The sequence below is a fragment of the Carettochelys insculpta genome, chromosome 8, assembly GCF_033958435.1.
Source record: "Carettochelys insculpta isolate YL-2023 chromosome 8, ASM3395843v1, whole genome shotgun sequence".
Classification (NCBI taxonomy): domain Eukaryota; kingdom Metazoa; phylum Chordata; order Testudines; family Carettochelyidae; genus Carettochelys; species Carettochelys insculpta.
The window spans coordinates 73,342,892-73,362,294 of record NC_134144.1 but is presented as its reverse complement, the minus strand read 5'-3'; the positions used below and the strand labels follow the sequence as shown (position 1 = coordinate 73,362,294).

General features: G+C 64.7%; 2 protein-coding genes across 3 annotated transcripts in view; both read left to right on the top strand.

The window, feature by feature from the left end:
• TMBIM1 (transmembrane BAX inhibitor motif containing 1) overlaps positions 1–4,423 on the top strand; it is a 29,343-nt gene extending 24,920 nt beyond the window's left edge. For both annotated transcript variants that reach the window (XM_075001471.1, XM_075001472.1), the window contains exons 5-12: positions 192–245; positions 759–809; positions 1,116–1,155; positions 1,483–1,520; positions 1,988–2,075; positions 3,157–3,252; positions 3,932–3,985; positions 4,144–4,423. In XM_075001471.1, coding sequence (XP_074857572.1) covers positions 192–245; positions 759–809; positions 1,116–1,155; positions 1,483–1,520; positions 1,988–2,075; positions 3,157–3,252; positions 3,932–3,985; positions 4,144–4,287 — 565 coding nt within the window. In that variant the 3' untranslated portion in view covers positions 4,288–4,423. The remainder of the gene's footprint in view (positions 1–191; positions 246–758; positions 810–1,115; positions 1,156–1,482; positions 1,521–1,987; positions 2,076–3,156; positions 3,253–3,931; positions 3,986–4,143) is intronic.
• Positions 4,424–9,383: 4,960 nt separating this feature from the next.
• AAMP (angio associated migratory cell protein) lies at positions 9,384–17,727 on the top strand. Its single transcript, XM_075001277.1, has 11 exons — positions 9,384–9,525; positions 11,221–11,379; positions 12,051–12,170; positions 12,517–12,656; positions 13,726–13,870; positions 14,138–14,221; positions 14,925–15,040; positions 15,511–15,614; positions 16,013–16,103; positions 16,546–16,700; positions 17,409–17,727. Exons 1-11 carry the CDS (start codon positions 9,441–9,443, stop codon positions 17,482–17,484), a joined length of 1,275 nt encoding a protein of 424 aa, XP_074857378.1. The 5' UTR covers positions 9,384–9,440; the 3' UTR covers positions 17,485–17,727.
• The last annotated feature ends 1,676 nt before the right edge of the window (positions 17,728–19,403 follow it).

The following is a 19,403-nucleotide window of genomic DNA, read 5'->3' as shown; positions in this document are numbered from 1 at the left end:
CCACAGCTGCTCTGTGCTGGGAGGAGGCGGCCAGTGGCCTGGGGGTGCCGAACGGGGAGAATCCCGCCCCCCCCGCCCCTCAGGCGGCTCTGCAGCTCGCCCGGCCCTGCGCCGCGCACCGGGGGCGGAGACGGGGCCACGTGGTGCCGGAGAACCCAGGCGCCGATCTCACGCTCTCCTCTCTCCTGCAGCTCCCCCGTCCGCACCTTCGTGCAGAGGAACGTTGCCGTGTACTACGCCTCTTAGTACGTATCGCTCGGCCCCTGGGCGGCACTGCAGGGCCAGGAACCCGCCCTGCCCGTCCTGGGCCCACCTGCCCTGCTCAGGGACGCGCCTGCTGCCGGCTGAGCCCTGGCAGCCTCCTCTCACCTGTCGCGGGTGCCCCAGGCCAGAGGCAGAGGGTGCGGAGCTGGAGCTGCCGCCCGCCTGGTGGGCGTAGGGCGGGGGGGGGCGCTGGCTCCTGGCCATGGGGCTGGTGGGTAAAGCGCGAAGGTTCCAGCATAGGGCGGCAGGGAGGTCTAGTGGTTGGAGCCTGGCCCAGCTGGCCGTACCGGCTGCACCACGTCACCTGACCGCAGGGGAGTGCGTGGGCTCGGTGCCTCAGCTTCCCCCGTGCGACGAGAGTAACGCTCTCCCCCTGCCGAGGCGCAACGTGGAAGGAGTCGAACGGCCCTCGGCCCTTCTGCTGCCCTGCACGAGGCACGGCCGGCCCCGGCCTCCCTCTCCCCACCTCCAGTGTCTGTCTCTTCCCTCCCCAGCGCCGTGTTCCTCGTCACCTACCTGGTGCTGGCCTGCTGCCAGGGCCCCAGGTGAGTGTCTGCCTCCCAGCCGGCTCAGAGGGCGCCGCCCCGGCTCAGAACCCCTGGGAATCGGGGGTGAGAGGCAGGGGGTCGAGGCCAGAAGAGGCTCTGGCTCCATGCCCAAGGGGCCACCATGTGGCCGTGGCCCAGGGTCGATTCCCATCCAGCCGGGGCGTCTGCCCGGACTCGGCGTCACTTTCACAGCCAGCACACTGAGCCTGCCCCACAACCCCCACCCCCGGGTCCCCCAGCGCGCAGCGGGGCGCCCTGGGCTCTAGCACCCGCCCCCTCACCTCTATGTTCGCTCCCCCCCAGGAGACGCTTCCCCTGGAACATCATCCTGCTGAGCCTCTTCGTAAGTGGGGGGCCTGGCTGGGGGGGCAGTGACCCTGGGGGGGGCCCCTGCGGTGGGAGGGGTGGGGGAGAGGCAGGGGAAGGCTTTGATGTCTGGACACCAAGTGGGATCGGCCCTGGGGTTGTGTGTCTTTGTCTCATGGGCCCTCTCCTGCCTCAGGGTCCCCCTGCGTTTGACCCTGCCCCCCAGTACCTGACTCCGCCCCCTGTGTCTGACCCCGCCCCCAGGCTGTGCCACTTGCCCCAAATCCCCACTCCTGGGGGCGGGGGGATCCCTGCCTGGGGCTGGCTCCGGAGCTAACCACCCCCGTCCTTTGCTTTGCTGCAGACGCTGGCCATGGCCTTCATGACGGGAACCATCGCCAGGTACCGGTGGGGACGCCCGAGCCCCTTCCCTGCCCCGGGGGCGAGGCGGTAATGGACGTGTCCTGTGGGCGCTGCGCCCCGAGCCTGGCTCTGGGGACGTCGTTCCCCGGCTGGGCAGGGAGAACAGAGGCCTGTGGTGTGGGGGGGCCTTGCCCCGCGGGGGAGCCAGCGCGGCGGAAGGAATCCCAGCCCCACCCCGGCCTCCAGCCGAAGGGACCCGGCTCAGCGCTGCTGGACGGGGTCGCCTGGCTCCCAGCGGCGCCTCCTGGGGGCCGGTGGCAGAGCTGCAGGCGGCGTTGGGGCGGAGTCAGGACACCCAGGCCAGCGCCGCCTCCTCCGAGCCCATTGGCTCGCGCTGCCCCCCCGGGGAGCCAGCCCCGTTCTTAGCGCCCGGCTCCATGGGGAGAGGGAGGGGGGAGAGAATCGAACGGCTTTTAAACTCCCCCGCCTCGACCCTTGCTTGGCAGCATGTACAGCACCAAGGCTGTCCTCATCGCCATGGTGATCACCGCCATCGTGACCATCATCGTCACCGTCTTCTGCTTCCAGACCAAGGTGAGGCTGGGTGGGCTCCCTCCCCTCCAGGTCAGCGGCGACGGGGGATTCCCCCCGCCCAAGGGCTCCCACGGGATGGGCTGGGCCTGGGGCAGATGTGGTTCAACGAGGACAAGTGCAGAGTCCTGCACAAGACAGAAGAATCCCAAGAACTGTATAAGCTGGGGCCTGACTGGCTCAGCAGCAGTACAGCAGAAAGGGACCGAGGGGTTACGGTGGATGAAAGGCTGGATATGAGTCAACAGTGCGCCCTTGTAGCCAAGGAGGCTAATGCATGTCGGGGTGCATTAGGAGGAGCATTGTGAGCAGCTCTAGAGAAGTTCTTATTCTCTACTCAGCTCTGGTGAGGTCACGTCTGGAATATTCTGTCCAGTCTTGGGCCCCCCAGTATAAAAGGATGTGGACGTATTGGAGCAGGTTCAGCAGAGGGCAAGAAAAATTATTCTGGGGCTGGAGCACAAGACCTATGAGGAGAGGCTGAGGGGTTTGGGCTTGTTTAGTTCACAGAAGAGAAGACTGAGGGGTGATTTAATAGCAGCCTTCAACTTCCTGAAGGGGAGCTGTAAAGAGGAGGGCGAGAAACTTCTCAGTGGTGTCGGATGGCAGAACAAGGAGCAATGGGCTGAAGTTACATGGGGGGAGGTGTTGGTTGGATATCAGGAAAAACTTCTTCCCCAGGCGGGTGGGGAAGCACTGGGATGTGTTGCCTAGAGAGGTGGTGGTTTTTCAGCCCTGGCTGGACAAGGTCCTGGCTGGGATGACCGAGTGGGGGCTGATCCTGCTTTGGGCGGGGGCTGGACTCGACGCCCTCCTGAGCTCCCCTCCAGCCCTGTAGCTCTGTGAGCAGATACCAGCTCGTCCAGAGCGGGGCGCTGGGAGGGTGGAGCCCGTCCCCGGTGGGGGGCAGTGTCAGGGTGGGGGGCAGGTCTGTGCTGCAGGCGCCCAGCCGCCCTGGGAGAAGAACCAGTGCAGGCAGCCGCACACTCCGGCGCCTCCTGCAGGGCACGTGCGGTGCTGCAGGAGACCTGGCTGCCTTCCCGGCGCCCTCGGGTCCCTCTTACCTGTCATGTCCCACGGGCAGGTGGATTTCACGTCCTGCACCGGCCTCTTCTGCGTGCTGGGCATCGTCGTCATGGTGACGGGGATAATCACCGCCATCGTCCTCTCCTTCAAATACGTGAGTGGGGCTGCGGCAGGGGCTGGGACGGGACACCCGCGCTGCCCTCCGCTGGCCCCGGCCAGCACTGCCGTGGGCAGACCTGCCTACATCTGCCGAGAGCCCGAAGCCACACCCCAAGGGGAGGGTGGCCTGCAGAAAAGCAAAGCCCTGTCCCTGCTCCAGGGATGGCGGAGCCTGTTCTGGTGACGGGAAAGTTGCCTGGGCGTTGGCCCTACGAGGCCGCTGTGCTGCAGGGGTGGGGTTTAGGGGAAGGGAGGCCAAACTAACCCATCTCCCTTCACTGCCTCCTGCTGCCGTACCCCCCGAGTGGGGATAACCTCATCGCGTGCCAGACTGCGCAGGCTGAGCAGGAGCGGCGGTAGCTGGGATGGGAGGTAACCTCAGAGCGACTCAGAAGGAGCTGCTCTTTTGGAAGAAGAGCAAGTCCAGGAGTCCCCATGTCCTGCGGTCACTCGCTCTCTTTCTGTGCGCAGACAGCACATCCTTTTCAATGCTAGGGTATTAGCCAGCAGGTGGTGTGCCCCTCCCCAGAGCTGGCTGCATTTCAGAGTCACGTCCGCTCCGGGATCTGGGCAGTTCTTCTCCCACCCTGGGCTCACAGCTTACGTTGCTGGGCTGTACCCCTGGGCAGCCGCTGCAGACCTCTGAGTGCCCTGTGGTGCCCCTCTCTTTGTAGATCGCCTGGCTCCACATGCTGTACGCAGCCATAGGGGCTATCGCCTTCACTCTGGTGAGTATCTTCCCTCGCCCCTGGTCCCTGCTGAGCTACAAGTCTCCCACATTCCTGGGTCGGGCAGGGGAAGCTGGAGCAGCTCCCAGCTCTGGCAGGAGGGGCCAGTCATCTCTAGCGGCCTGGCTGACCCACCGCCCTGTCTCTGTTCTCCCCAGTTCCTGGCCTACAACACCCAGCTGCTGCTGGGGAACAGGAAACACTCCATCAGCCCCGAGGAATACGTCTTCGGAGCCATGGAGATCTACATGAACATCGTCCAGATCTTCACCTTCCTGCTGATGATTGTGGGCCGGAAGTAGAGCCTCCCCAGAGCTCCCGGCTGGAAGTGCCCTGGGGCCAGGAGTACTCGGGGAATGCCTTACCACCCTCCTTCCCTCGCCCTTCTCCCACCTGCCCTGGCACGTGGCTCTCTGCTCGGCTGGGGAGCCCAGCCTGCCCGCTGCGCAGGATGACAAGGCTTTGCCCAGCAACGAAGCCAGTTCCAGCCCATCTGCCTGTCCTGTTGATTGCTCTGCTCCCATGCAGGTGCCTGCCTTTCTCCTCTCCCCACTGCCCTGAGATCATCCCCAGAGCAGCCTCTCCTGCAGAGGGGCATTCGAGGCACTGCTCCCCAACCTGGAGCCTCTGGGCTTAGCTCCCTGGGAAGTGAGAGAGCCAGGGCCACCCCAGCCTGGCTAGGCCACTCACCGAGGTGCAGTCTCCGCCAGTGGGCTCCCACCCCCTTCGTTCCTCACCACATGCCCATGGGGAAGAACATTTCTTTATGTGGCAGGCCCGCACCTGGTCTCATTTCCATGAGCAGCACTGCCCTGGGAGCTGTGTGCGTTGCCAAGTCACTGCCCCAGGCCGACCTCCTCCCATCCCGGGCCGCTGACAGGAGGGCGACTGCGGCCTTCTCTGATTTTTGTATGAAATGGTACAAGCAACACTAGGCACGATCCTGCAGGAATGCGGCTTCCTGGAGGCTGGCAGCCACCTCGCAGCCTCTTTAGACCAGGGAGGTCTGGCCGCCGCGCTCCGTCTAGCAGGTGGTGAGGGAGATCCTTCTGCACATCTCTCCGCCCAGCTCTGCTGACTCGCGTTATCAGCATGACTTGTTCTGCCGCAGGCCTCACAGGCACCGTTACCTGGCAGTAACCTGCAGCCCGCGGGGGCTGAATGTTGTTCTGATCCCGTCGGCCGCAAGGCAGAGGGGCAGCGCCATCCTCAAGGCCAATGCCAGTCAAGGGGAAGCAGAAAGACGGGAGCTGGGGCCTTGCTTTGCCCTGCCCACAGCGTGCATGTTTCTGCCACCCTGCAGGTGCCCTCCAGGGGGGAGAAGGGGTTAGTGCATGGAGCAGAGATCAGCCAGGGCTTTTCAATTCCAGCAGGGCTTTCGCTCTCCCTGGCTCTGGGAAGTGTTTCACAGAACACAGATTGGCCCAGCCGTCGGGGCTCACACGGACGCGCTGGAGCAGTTACACGTCTTAAATCTAGAAGCTGGTGGTTGGGGAACTTACCTGGGATGGGGGAATCCAGGTTCAAGTCCCAGCTCTGAATTTCGCAGAGCAGAAATTTATTTCATATTTAAAAAAAGAAAAATCTGTCAGGGATGGTGCCTGGTCCTGTTGAGAGGGCAGGGGACTGGACTCAGTGACCGCCCCGGTCCCTTCCAGTTCCATGATCTGATGAAAGGAGAGGGACAGCTCAGTGGTTAGTACACTGAGCTTGTAAACCAGGGCTTGTGAGCTCAGCCCTTGAGGGGGCCTTTTGAGGGCCTGAGGCAGGTTAATGTATCTCTTAGCCACAGGCTAGGGAGGGGAAATGACCCAGGCTGCCTCCCACAGGTTTGTTGTTTCTAATTCAATGTACTTTACCCCGGTGGTTTTGTAGAAAGCTGCCATGTTGTATATGTGACTAGTAGGGCAAACCAAAGGGCACCGAAATGCCACTGTTTGGCATGGGATGTGGTGTCTGTTGCTCATGCACAGGGTAAGAGAGTCACTTGCTGCAGGGGGAAAGAGACTGGGGCTGCATAAGGGGCCTCAGGCAGAACTGATGCCTTGTCACCCTAGTGCCTGTGATCAGACCAGGTGCTTCCAGCGGGGGCTACGGGATGGCACAGAAGTGCTGCACTGAAGCACTCTGGCTCCAACAGGCCAGTGCTGCTGAAGGGAGGACGACAGCTGGAATCAGAGCCCGTTCCCAACTTCTCCAGGGGAGAGCAGGCTCAGAGCAGGGCAGCTGGATCAATCCCCCAGCAGAGGGCTGAGGAACTGGAGCGCAGTGAGCGTTAACCCTCTGGGCTCCGTCCACCATGCCAGTGGCTTAGTCCAGCCTTGTTCACTCAGTGCCTTAAACCCCTGTTCCTGCAGGTGGCAGGAGGGGAGCAGCCCTGTGTGCTGTGTGTGTCTCGGAGGGGGGAACAGCCTGTCCTGGCTGCCGGCCTGGGAGGCAGCGCCGCAGGCGAGCAGAGCCTGGCTCTGCCCGGCTGAAGGACGGGCGCTAGCCAGCTGTGGTTAGCTTTGTGAACCTGTTGGCCGCGCTGGAGGGGTACAGGCCTGGCACATCTGCCCCTTGCACAGAACAGCCCGGGGCCCCTTCCTTGGTATTGCTTCACAGGCTGCCAGCTGGGTTCAGAGTGCTCTCTGATCCAGGCAGCAGAGGGCATGGCTATATATCATGAGCTGTATTCTAAGCTAACGCCAAAGCCAGCAGGTGGGGACTGGGTGGCTCCTTGCGCCAAAGAACACAGACAAGTTGCACTCAATAAAGCAAATCATTGTGATTATTCAAGCAGCTGTCTTCTGATTTGTAGTTGCACTTGTGACAAAGACAGGAGGGGAGAGAGGTGGGCCTGACCTGCTGGGACTTGAATCACAAGGACGCTAGTCAAATAAGCACACGTCCCCCTCACGACACCACCCTGCCCCCACCCTGCAGAGAGCAGCTCTAGAAGTGAGAGAGGAGCTTAGTCCCTGGGCTGGGTGCAGGCCTCTTAGCTGAAGCAGCTGACAGGGTGAGGGAACGCTGCTACCTACCTACCTGGACCAGGACTCACCCTCACCGTCTCATTTCATGTAGCCCCTCACAGAAACAGCATTCACGCCCCATGGAGCTGGCCCCTGTTTAAAGCAGCTCCCCAGTCTCCTGCCCCATTCAAGTCAGATTCCCGGTGCAGCAGTATTACCCACAACCTGCAGGGACACTCTGGGGCCTTGCCCCAGCTCCAACCTCTCCCACCACCAGCCTCTCAGAAGAGGAAATTGGCTCCTCTCTGGACTCAGCAAGGAAGGGCCCCAAGCCAGATCTCCCTGCAGCACCGCTGACAGCTAAGGACACATGGTGTAGCAGACCTGGCCTGGGAGCTGTACAGGGGCAGGTTTCTCCGAGCTGAAGGGCTTACTTGGCTTCTCACTTCTGCCCCACACCAGCTGTGGGCGGAGTACAGAGGCAATGTGAGACATCAGAGGAGAGCACAGAGCGATTTGGGCAGCATGACCCCCGGAGACTGACTCACTACACATAAACGAGCTGTCTGCACCTAACACCAGTCACTGGGAGCAGCTTTCCCTTTCTGCAGTTTCAAGCAAATCTGCTTCCAAGCCCCGCACAGGAGGGAAATATTCGTGGCCTTGACTCCATGCTCCAGGACTAGGCCTTGGTGTCAGCCACGTCCTCTGGCCTTTGGGAAGTCCTCCTGTACCGCGGTCTCTCATACTCCCCCACATTGGACACCTTCATCTTCTGGCGAACCTTTAGCTGCTTCAGGCGGTTTTTGTCCACTTCACGCTTGGTGAGGAAGAAGAGGATGATGCCGGAGGGGAAGCCGATGGCCCTGGGGGAAGCCAGAGCTAGGGTTAAGCTACATTCAGCAGGCGGGGTAGGGGGCGGTCGAAATGAGAGGCTTGCCCAGGCTTCTCCCAGTTCTGCCAAAGGCCTCTCACTTCTGACTTGTAGCCCCCGTCCAGCTCCAGGATTGCTGCAGACACAACCCCTCCCAGCCCCTTGCTGTCCTAGTCCTGGGCTCCTTTCAGGCCGTGCACCTCAGCACTCCCTTTGCCAGGCTGGGGCAGATGCCCTTAGAACAAGGGTGGGCAATAATCTGTCACGGGGGAGGGGGCATGGGCAGGAGGTGCAGGGTCTGGGGTGGAGGCTGGGCACAGAAGGAAGCTGACATATTTTGCAAAGGGTCAGGAGCAGCACAGGAAGCTGCTCTCTACCTCCTGGCACCCAGAGCAGAGAACCACGGGGAGCTATTTAACGCGCTGGTTGTCTGCTCCATGCCCGAGGTGGCCCCGTGGGCCAGATCCAGGGCTTGGTGGGCCAGGTCTGGCCTGCGAGCCATATTTTGCCCACCCCCGCCCTGGCGGTATCCCCCTTTCTGCTCCTTATGGTCATCCAGGGCATTCTGGGGCTGGCAGAAGCTGCCCGGGGGGCACCAGACTTGGAGTTCAGTCCCAGGGCGGAGCGGTCCCCAGCAGAGTGGGGCCGAAGTCCTGCCAGGCAGGGATACGGCAGCACTCACCAGGCCAGGGCCACCAGCTTCATGGGGTTGCGGGCTTGGCGGCGTGGCTCGTACTCGGGCAGATCCAGGGCGCGCCCACCGGGGGCCGGCTCGGCTCCTGCTTCCGCGGAGGCAGGGCGGCTGCCCTGGGCGTGTCTGGCCCGGAGCCGGGCCAGGGGGCCCCGGCGCAGGATCACGGAGAGACACCCTGCCAGAGACAAGCCGAGGTCACCCGGGGCTGCGCCGGCCCTGGGGTCCCCACCCGGGAGAGGGATGGGGATGAGCAGGGCAGCAGCAGGATCCCGGCCAGGGTGACGTGTGGGGGAAGGGCCAGGCCCCGACCCGGGGGAGGAGTGGGGGGAGGGGTGGGTAACTGAGGGGGGGAGTGGGGGAGGGGCGGGTGCCTGACCGGGTGGGGAAATGGGGGGCGGGTACCTGGGGAGGGGGGAGGGGCGGGTGCCTGAGCGGGGGGAGGAGTGGGGGAGGGGGGCGGGTGCCTGAGCGGGGGGAGGAGAAGGGGGGCGGGTGCCTGGGGAGGGGGGAGGAGTGGGGGAGGGGCGGGAACCCGGCCCCCGCGGAGAGCGGGGGTGAACGAGGAGCCCGCCCCCCCGGTTACCTCGCAACCAGCGGCCCGCCGCCGCCGCCGCCATGCCGAGGCCCGACTCCCGGCAGGCAGCGCGCCGCGCCGCGGTGCAGGCTGGGAGCGGCCGTAGCCCAGGCGGGCGGGCGGTGGGAACCGGAACTACAAGGCCCAGAGTTCCGCGGGGCCGCGCGGCGCGCGACTCCCATAATGCTCAGCGCGGGGCGGAGCCGGGTGCCCGCCTGGGGGCGGGGCTAGGCGCGCTGAGAGCGGCGATTGGCTCGGTCGCTCCGGGCGCGCTCGCTCATTGGCGGGGCCGGTCTCGCCCCTGCCCCGGTGCGGCGCTCGCGGGCGGGCGGACGGGCCGAGCGCTGCCCGCAGGCGGGATGGAGACCGGGGGCGCGGGCGCGCTGCACTTCCACGGGGACGAGGAGATCATCGAGGTGGTGGAGCTGGGCCCGCCCGGCCCCGGTGAGCGCGGGGGGGTGTCCGGGATGGTGCCCCTGGGGTTGGGGCTGGTGAGGCGGGGGAGGATGGTGCCCCTGTGGTTGGGGGCTGGTGGGGGGCTGGTGAGGCAGTGGGGGATGGTGCCCCTGTGGTTGGGGGCTGTGGGGGGCTGGTGAGGCGGTGGGGGATGGTGCCCCTGTGGTTGGGGGCTGGTGGGGGGCTGGTGAGGCAGTGGGGGATGGTGCCCCTGTGGTTGGGGGCTGGTGGGGGGCTGGTGAGGCAGTGGGGGATGGTGCCCCTGTGGTTGGGGGCTGGTGGGGGGCTGGTGAGGCGGTGGGGGATGGTGCCCCTGTGGTTGGGGGCTGGTGGGGGGCTGGTGAGGCAGTGGGGGATGGTGCCCCTGTGGTTGGGGGCTGGTGGGGGGCTGGTGAGGCAGTGGGGGATGGTGCCCCTGTGGTTGGGGGCTGGTGGGGGGCTGGTGAGGCAGTGGGGGATGGTGCCCCTGTGGTTGGGGGCTGTGGGGGGCTGGTGAGGCGGTGGGGGATGGTGCCCCTGTGGTTGGGGGCTGGTGGGGGGCTGGTGAGGCAGTGGGGGATGGTGCCCCTGTGGTTGGGGGCTGGTGGGGGGCTGGTGAGGCGGTGGGGGATGGTGTCCCTGTGGTTGGTGAGACAGTGGAGGGCTGTGGGGGTTGGTGTCCCTGTGGTTGGGGGCCGTGGAGGGCGGTGGGGGATGGTGTCCCTGTGGTTGGGGGCTGGTGGGGGGTTGGTGAGGCGGTGGGGGATGGTGCCCCTGCGGTTGGGGGCTGGTGGGGCGGTGGGGGATGGTGTCCCTGTGGTTGGGGGCTGGTGGGGGGTTGGTGAGGCGGTGGGGGATGGTGCCCCTGTGGTTGGGGGCTGGTGGGGCGGTGGGGGATGGTGCCCCTGCGGTTGGGGGCTGGTGGGGTGGTGGGGGATGGTGCCCCTGCGGTTGGGGGCTGCGTGTGTGTCTGGGGACCGAGGGTTCCCGCCGTGCCTGGCGGATCGGGGCACTGGGGCCACGCTGCAGGTGCGGGGGGCTTGTCTCGGACCCGCTGCCAGCCCCGCAGCAGGTGAACTGTTTCCCTTGTGGGCCCTACCCCTGTCTCTGCTGCGGCCCCTTCTGCTGCAGCTGGAGCGTCCCGGGGGAGCAGCTTGGACTCTGTGCCTCGCCTGCCCTGCAGCAGGACTGAGCGGCAACCAGGCACCCGCTGTCAGGCTCTTTGCCGCAGCTGCTAACGCTCTGCCCCTGGCGTTTGCCCGGCATGCAGAGAACTGACACCAACCTCACCCTGCAGGCCCCCAGCTTGCGCTGGGGAAGGAGCAGCCTCGCAGTCACTGGTGTCTGGGACCCAGAGATCCCAGCAGTAGCCCTAGCAGCCAGGCGCTGTCTTCAGGCTCCTCCTAGGCGCCCGTCTGCTCAGAAGACTGCAGTGACGGGGGCACCCGCCACCCCTCTGTGCAGTCACAGACGGCTGTGATCCTGCCACCTCCTTTTATTGGGGTCCCCAGCTAATGAGGGAGGGAAACCAGCTTGCAAGAGCTCTTGACCGTGCTCTGAGACGCTCCTGCCTGAAGCAGTCAGGCCATGTCCCTGGACTCCCAGGAAAATCTCCTCCTCTGGCCCTTTCGGGAAGCAGCGTGGAGGGCGGGGGCAGAATGAGACTCCCCCACTGCTCATGTTGCCCCTGCTGCATCTCTGCAGATGACCTGGCCAATGAGATGGAAGATGTGGATTTTGCCGAGGAGGCTGCTGAGGGAGCTGATGAGCAGGCCTGGGAGACAGAGGAGGAGGAGGAGGAGGGTGTGCAGGACGGCATGGAGGCTCAGGATGACAGCGAGGTCACGTTCTCCGAGCACTCAGGTGAGCTGGGGTCATGGGTGGTCACTCACGCCAGTGCAGCTTTCTCCCAGCTAAACGTGGGCCCGGGGGTGCCTTGCTGGGTGGGTCGGCCCTGCCGGCAGGAGGGGCAGTCTTTGCGCCCCGACGTGGAAAGTGGACAGACCTCGGTCAGCTGCCTTCCTTCCAAGAGCTGGCTTGGCCCCCGGTCTCCGTGGTGAGGCTGTGCCACCCATGGGTTAAGACAGACGGTCCCTGGGCCCTACCCCCGGCAGGCCTGAGTCTTGGGCTGGTCACTGGCGGCTGCTGTGGCTGATCACCGTAGCAGGAGCTGGCGACTGATGAGAACTGGCTTGAGGGAGGGCTGGGCGATTCTGGGCCAAATTCTGCTCCCTGCCTACCAAAACCAGATCAACCAATCAGCACCTGAGCCTGGTATCCTGGAGCCTGGCATCCTCTCCCTGCCTTGTGCTGTGGCCGATGCTGATCGCGAGAGCCCTCTGCACCCCAGCTGCCCGGCTCCTTTCCTGGATCTGGGCGGGGGGGCAGGGGGAGTGTTAACAGGCATCGTTACCCCAACCTGTTGCCGATCCCATCCACAGTGGAGCCCCAACGGGGTGGGAGCTGGGAGGCTGGCTGGCATTCTGCGTGCGTTCCGGATGTACTGTTTATCAGTGCTTTTCTGTCCTGGGAAGCCTCCGTTTTCTGCGTGAGCCTCGACCCCAAGACCAATACCCTGGCAGTGACGGGCGGGGAGGACGACAAGGCCTTTGTATGGCGGCTGAGTGATGGTGAGCGCCTGTTTGAATGCTCAGGTGAGATGCGTTAAGTTTGACCGTTCTCTGTCATACGGGAGGTTCTTCAATTCCTAGTGGTCGTGGCCTGCTCCTCTTGGGAGTGTCACTCTCTGGTGTTAAACGCCTGCCATGTTCCACCCCAGAGAGAGCTGCACTGTGGTAGTGGATGGAAGGAGAGAGATCTGGGATCTTTAGAGGTGACGAGCTATACAGGGAACTCTAATGGCCTGCAACTGCCAGAGCAGGCAGCCACCCCCTGCTCTAGTGAACCCTCCTTCGTTGACTTGGTGTTCTCTGTGTCAGCTGCTGTGGCTGACCCAGGCAGGCTAAATCTCCCCCTTTACCCCTGCGGCTGTCTCTTCAGGGCACAAGGACTCCGTCACCTGCGCTGGCTTCAGCCACGACTCCACGTACGTGGCCACGGGGGATATGAGTGGCTTGATCAAAGTGTGGCAGGTGGACACGAAGAAGGAGATCTGGTCCTTTGAAGTGGGTGACTTGGAGGTGAGAAGAGGCGTGGCTGCTGGAGGCTGGAGCACAGACCCCGTGGAGGGTGGGGGGCGGAGATCAGGACTGGGGAGGGGGTCGGGGGGTAGGATGCACTTTTTGTAAGAGACCGCAGACTGGATTGGCAGGAGCCTGTGGGCTGGTGCCTGGGAACTCTCTCCAGGAAGTGAAAGTGACGTGTCCAGTTCCTGTCTCCCCAGCTGAGGAGGTCCCCCATGGGGGCTGAGTGGATGTTCTGCAGGGGGCTATGCATCTTGGCAGCGGGGTGGGGATGTATGGGGCAGGCCCTGGCAACAGAGCATGGTCCTTTGGCTGCCCGGCTGGAAGCCTGGGGGGTTTTACTTTGCAGCATCTGTTGGCTGCCTCAGGAGCTGCACGGTGAGGAGATTTCCTGGGTGGCTTCTGGTGATTCTGCCTTTGCTCCCATCTGGGAGGAGCCGTGGATGAAAAGATCGGGGACCACGTCCTCCCACGTGCACCGCTTCTCGCTTTGCTTCACTTCACCCAGGGAGAGCGTGGGTGGTGCCGACCAGGCAGAACCATCTGTGGACACGCAGAGGTGTCGAAAGGGCCTAGTTTCAGCGCCAGTCAGATTCAGTAGAGGAGCGCAGGCCCAGTCCAGGCCTGGATCGTAAAACCATTCTAGGTGGCTGCTGTAGGGGAAGATGGTCGCACGCTGAGCGCAGCTTGTCTCCATCGTGTTCTGTAGGCAGCAGGGGAGATGGTTCATAGTTCACCCGAAGATCTGAAAGGACACATACGGCTGGGAAACTGAGTCACAGACAGTGATTCGTGCAAGGTCACCCAGTCTGAGAGAGTGCCTGCAGGCGACGCAGTAGCCCTGCGCTGTCGTCACTCGGCAGTGCTGCCCGCCATTTGGCTTGGCTCTCTTGCTTCTGTGGAGCTGGGGTGACTGCACACGTGTCCCTGTGCGTGGGCCAGCTCCGGCGGGAGTCCTGTGGGCCCCACTTGCGGCTGGGCCAGGCCTGCGATGCGTGACTCTCCCCCAGGCCTGGCTGCTCCCTGCTCTTCAGCCCGCGCCCCCATCTCTCGCCCCTTTCCCCAGTGGATGGAGTGGCACCCGCAGGCCCACGTCTTGCTGGCAGGCACAGCTGACGGCAGCTCCTGGATGTGGAAGATCCCCAGCGGTGACTGCAAGACCTTCCCGGGGCCGAGCTGCCCAGCCACCTGTGGCAGGATCCTTCCTGATGGTGAGCGGAGGGGCCAGGGGAAACGGGGCCATGGTGCCGCCCCGCCAGGCGTTCCAGGTGCAGCCACTGGCTCTCCATGGGCACCCTGCAGCTGGCATCCCTGGCAGGCCCTCTGTGGGGCTGCCGCAGATGGGCAGGGCAGGGGTCAGGTCCCTGCGGAGATTTTGCTGCAGGGAACTCGCTGGGCAGGGGAAGCCAGGTGGTGGGCAGGTGCTGAGAAAGGACAGGCTGGACTAACAAGCAGCCATTGTGCATCCTTCTGCCCAGGGAAGAGAGCGGTGGTTGGCTACGAGGACGGGACTGTGCGGATCTGGGACCTGAAGCAGGGAAGTTCGCTCCACGTCCTTAAAGGTACGGAAGGGTTTTAGGTCCGCGGGTAGCCGGGGAGATCAGAGTGGTGGCCCTTTAGCGGGTCCTAGAGGCTGCTCTGCTTTGTAAGGGTCTGTGCCAAAGCAGTGCCAGGTGAGGTAGGGGCGGCTGGGTCTGTGATGGAGTGGGGGATACCTGTGGGTATGTGAGTGGCTCACAGAGGGTGTGGGTCTCCTGCTGAGGGTAACCTTGACGACCAGGTAACACCTTTGTACTGCAGACAAAGGAGGAGGTGGAGCCTGAGGGGTTTGAATTGGAACTGGGAGTTGGAAGCAGTGAGTCTGGGCAGAGAGAGAGAGCGAGACCAAGGAGGGGGCAAGGCCCCGGCTCTGGGGGCCCCTCGGGGCCTCCTCTCCCCAACATGGATGGGACTGGCTGTCTCTGCCGGCTGTACTGACCCTCTGCACGACGCTGTGTCCTGTTGGCTAATAACCCCACTGCTCTCCTGCTGAGTGAGAGTCACTCCTGCCTGCGGACAGGGTGCAGAGCTTGGGGGACCCCGAACCCCATCACAGGGTCCACCAGCCCCTTCCCTTGGGCGCTGGCACACGTGGGGGAATGGCTCCTCATAGCAGGGAGCGGGGAGGCAGTTGAGGGCATCACGGAACTGGCAGCTGCCCTGGCTGGGCGCTGAAGTGCTGTGGGCAGAGTGTCTGAGTTCTCATGGGCCGCGGCCGTTCCTCAGGTCCGGACGGGCACCAGGGTCCCTTGACTTGCGTCGCCAGCAATAAAGATGGCAGCCTGGTCATGACGGGTTCCGTGGATTGTCACGCCAAGCTGGTGAACTCTGCCACTGGCAAGGTGAGGTTCTCGCCTGCCCTGGGGCTGGGTGGTGGCACCAGGGCCCTGCTTGGTCTCGGGGCAGTGTTATCTGCGGTGGGCCCACCTGCCGCCGTGCCAGCGGAGTCTGGAGCTGGGGGCCTGGAGTTGGGTGACATCGCCTCCTTTCCTGGCCCCATTGGGTCCTTGTCTCTGATGGCTTTGGAGGAAGGGGCTGACTTGGTCTGTATTTGCTGAGCCTCTGCTCTGGGGTGGGAGTGGCACCTGCAATGTTTTCCCCACTCTTAGGAGACCTTAGCTCAGGTGTCCAAGATCCGGAGGTCCCTGGTTGGATCCCTGCTGGCGTTAGTTTTCCTAGGGGTGTAGCAGGTCCCAGTCCTTCAGGGGCATGGTGGGTCCCAGCCCTCCCCTCCTGGGGTAGTGGGGAGCTGTATCGGCTCCCAGGGCCCCTCCCCACTGGCTCTGATGGGGAGCGTCTCCTCTCGCCCCAGGTGGTGTGTGTGTTTAAGATGGAAAGTGCAGCCTCGAAGCCCCCGGCAGGGGAGGCCGAGGAGGCCGAATCCAACTCGGTGGAGTCCCTGGGCTTCTGCAACGTGTGAGTACGGTTGAGGGGGGGAGGCTGCCCATCCTGGGCTGGGCACTGTGGGGAGAGCCCCACGGCGCCTCGGAGGGAGGGGATGGGGTGGGCAGGGAGGGGCGTTCGCGTGCTGGGGAGGCTGTTCTCCCATCTGCAGTCTTCCAACCCGAACGCTTGTGAGTCAGGGATCCTCCGTGGCTGTGAAGCCTGGGACTGGCCATCTGAGCCTCCCTCCCCCAGCCAGCCGGGGGGCCAGTTCCTTCGTAACCACCCCGAACCTTTGCCCCTAAGGAGGGCCTGGGAGCCCCCCCCGTCCTGTCACTTCCCCTGCCTCCTGCCAGCTAAGGGGGGCGGCTCTGGGGAGTTGGGGGGGCCCTGCATCCTGCCTCTCAGACTCCCCTCCTTTCCCGGGGCAGGATGCCGCTGGCCGCCGTGGGCTACCTGGACGGGACCTTGGCCATTTACGACCTCTCCACACAAAGCCTGCGGCAGAGGTGTCAGCACGAGGTAACGGGCCGGGCGCTGGGTGGCGGTCGGGGGTGACGCTGAGCTGTGGCCCTAAGAGACCTCGAGCTTCCCCACGCAGCCCGGGGATCGCTGCTGTCGTGGGTGGGGCGGGGGCAGCCAGCAGGCCTGGGGTAGCTGCCAGCCTGGCACTGGGCCAATCCCCATTCCAGCAAGGCCATCACTAACATCCCAGCTCTGCTGCCCTCTCATTGGGGCGGCCGTCAGCCTCTCCGGGTTGGCTCCCCACCTCCAGCCAGCAGGGTGGGGGTTGTGGGCTCAACCGATGTCCCTGTAGTGTGCCAGGAGGGCTGCTCCCATCTGCTCTTGGGCAGTGCCTGGCAGCGTGTCCCTGGAGGGGTGAAGGCAGCCCCGTGTCTGGTGCCAGAGGTCCCTGCCCTGGGGGGTGGCCTGCCGGTGCCCTCGTTGATGTCTGTGCCCACAGTCGGGGATCGTGCAGCTGCTGTGGGAGGACAGCTCGGCCGTGGTCTACACCTGCAGCCTGGATGGCGCCGTGCGCCTGTGGGACGCGCGCTCCGGGAAGATGATCAGCGAGTACCGGGGCCATTCGGCCGAAATCCTGGACTTCGCCGTCAACAAGTGAGTGGCTGCGAGGGAGGGATCTGCCCACCGTCCCCCTGTCCCTGCACTGCAGCGGGCTCAGCTTCCTCTGGACTTGCCCCAGCCTGGCGTGCATGGGGATGGGAACGGGGGTCGGCTCCTGTGCAGACGCTTTGCGAGCTATGTGCTGCCCTGTCCTGCTGGCTGCAGCTGGACAGAACGGCGGCACTGAGCTCGATCAGACTCTGGGTCTGCTTTCGTTAAGCAAGGTGCATCGTTAGGGCAGGCTGAGAGCAGGGCTCTGCCTCCCCAGGCTTCAGAAGGGGCAGCAGATGCTCTGGGGCAGAGTTCCCTGTAAGCTGAGCGCTTGGCCGGCCCTCCAGCTGATTGACGCAGGCCCACGGCCCACCCCCAAGTCGATGCAAGTAGCAAAATTTATTCGGCACAGGGGTGTGAAAAGGGAGGGACCCGTGGGTGGGGTGGTTGGGAAGGTGGCGAGATGAAGCTGGGAGGGAAGAGCGCGGAGGCTGAAGCAGCCAGGTGGAGGCCAGGGTACAGCGGCTGGCGCGCCGTGCGTGGGGACTGAGGGCGCTGGCGGGGCTGGACTGGAGCGGCCGGTGGGATGGGCTGAGAGCTACCACCAGCCTCTCTGCTGTTTGTGCCCTGCTTCTCTTTCCAGGCCCAGGGACCGTGGGCGCCGGCTGGGGGGTCTCCGCCTCCCTAACGGTTCTCCTCTTCCTTTCCCAGGGACGCTTCCATCGTGGTGACGACGTCTGGCGATCACCAAGCCAAAGTGTTCTGTGTGCAGCGCCCAGACCGCTAGCCCCCAGCCTGGGGGAGGCGAGAGCAGTGCGCTGCGGGGCGGGGGGTGGGGGTGCAGCCAGCCGCACAGGAGGTGACGTGATCTACGGCCGGAACTGGAGGGGGCAGGAAGCTGCGCCCCCCACCCGGCCCCGTTTCGCAGCCAGCGGTTCCTCTCTGTCGCTTGACCAGCGCCGTCCTGACTGCCTGGGGGGCCGGTCCGGGGTTTTGTATGCAGTGTTTTAAATATATAAATTATTTCCCATACTGGATCCCGCCTGGCAGCCGGCCTGCTGGGGAAGGGAAGGGGGCAGGAGGGCTGACGGAGGAGAGGGGTCTGCCCCCCTCCATGCTCTGGGAAGGGCCGAGGAGGGGCTGGAGAGAGGGTGACAGGGCTGCTCCTTGGGGAATGCTCTTCTCCAGGGGTGGATTTTTATTTCTTCTGGTGTGGCCGTGGGCGCCTGGGCTCTGGGCCATGGTGCTGTTGGGCCTGACGGGCTGCAAGCCGGCGGGCTCCCAACCCCCTCATGCTGCAGCTTCCTCTGTCTGGGGCCAGGCGGGGGCCCCGGCACCCTGCACAGGCTCTGTTGCTTTTTGCCCTCCTCTGGACCGGCAGGGGCCTGTCCCCCCTGCACTGGGGCGCAGAGATCAAGTCACAGGCAGGACCACCAGGCAGAGCGGGGACCTGAACGTGGCTTTTTGGGGTTCCTGGGCTGCTCCCTTGTGCGGCTGGGGAGGGGGCAGAGGCAGGCCCATGGGGGCAAATGGGGCTGGCTGAGGGGCAGGGTGCAGCCAGCCTGGCGTGGGAGGGGTCTCTTGCCCAGGTGGGGACCAGGCTGCAAGGCCTGAGTATGGGTGCCCTACCCCCCAGCATGGGGCTGCAGCTCCCGTGGGCCAGGACCCACAACCAATGGGAGCTGCAGGAGCGGTGCCCCCAGGTGTGGGCAGCCGTGCAGAACCGACTGGCCATGGCAGCCCTGCTGCCGGGAGCGGGGTGGGCAGGGAGCCTGGCTCTGTGCCCCTGGGCTGTGCCACCCACCGGGTGCTGCCTGCGGTGAGCCAGCACAGCCGGGGCCCTCGCCCTGGTCTGAGCTCCCAGGCCCGGACCCTAACCCAGAGGGCATTCAACCTCCTTCCCGGAGCCTTTACTGGCCCAGCCCCAGCCCCACTCTAATCCCCCTCAGGGCCCCCCTCGCACCCCAAACTCTGCCCCACCCCTCGCTTTCACACTCCAGGAACCCACCCCTCCCACAGCCCAGCCCCTACCCACCCACTAACCCCCCTCGCACCCCAAACTCTGCCCCACCCCTCGCTTTCACACTCCAGGAACCCACCCCTCCCACAGCCCAGCCCCTACCCCACCCACTAACCCCCCTCGCACCCCAAACTCTGCCCCACCCCTCGCTTTCACACTTCAGGAACCTGCCCAGCCCCCTACCCCACCCGCTAACCCCCCTCGCACCCCAAACTCTGCCCCACCCCTCGCTTTCACACTTCAGGAACCTGCCCAGCCCCCTACCCCACCCACTAACCCCCCTCGCACCCCAAACTCCGCCCCACCCCTCGCTTTCACACTCCAGGAACCTGCCCAGCCCCCTACCCCACCCACTAACCCCCCTCGCACCCCAAACTCTGCCTCACCCCTCGCTTTCACACTCCAGGAACCTGCCCAGCCCCCTACCCCACCCACTAACCCCCCTCGCACCCCAAACTCCACCCCACCCCTCGCTTTCACACTCCAGGAACCTGCCCAGCCCCCTACCCCCCGCTAACCCCCCTCGCACCCCAAACTCTGCCTCACCCCTCGCTTTCACACTCCAGGAACCTGCCCAGCCCCCTACCCCACCCACTAACCCCCCTCGCACCCCAAACTCTGCCTCACCCCTCGCTTTCACACTTCAGGAACCTGCCCAGCCCCCTACCCCACCCGCTAACCCCCCT

What these genes read in the sequence shown, in the direction of transcription:
- AAMP (XM_075001277.1), top strand. Translation starts at nt 9,441, where the DNA reads ATGGAGACCGGGGGCGCGGGCGCGCTGCACTTCCACGGGGACGAGGAG. An exon ending in GGCAGAGGTGTCAGCACGAG is followed by an intron (nt 16,104 to 16,545) that starts GTAACGGGCCGG and finishes CTGTGCCCACAG; the next exon opens with TCGGGGATCGTGCAGCTGCT. An exon ending in CTGGACTTCGCCGTCAACAA is followed by an intron (nt 16,701 to 17,408) that starts GTGAGTGGCTGC and finishes TTCCTTTCCCAG; the next exon opens with GGACGCTTCCATCGTGGTGA.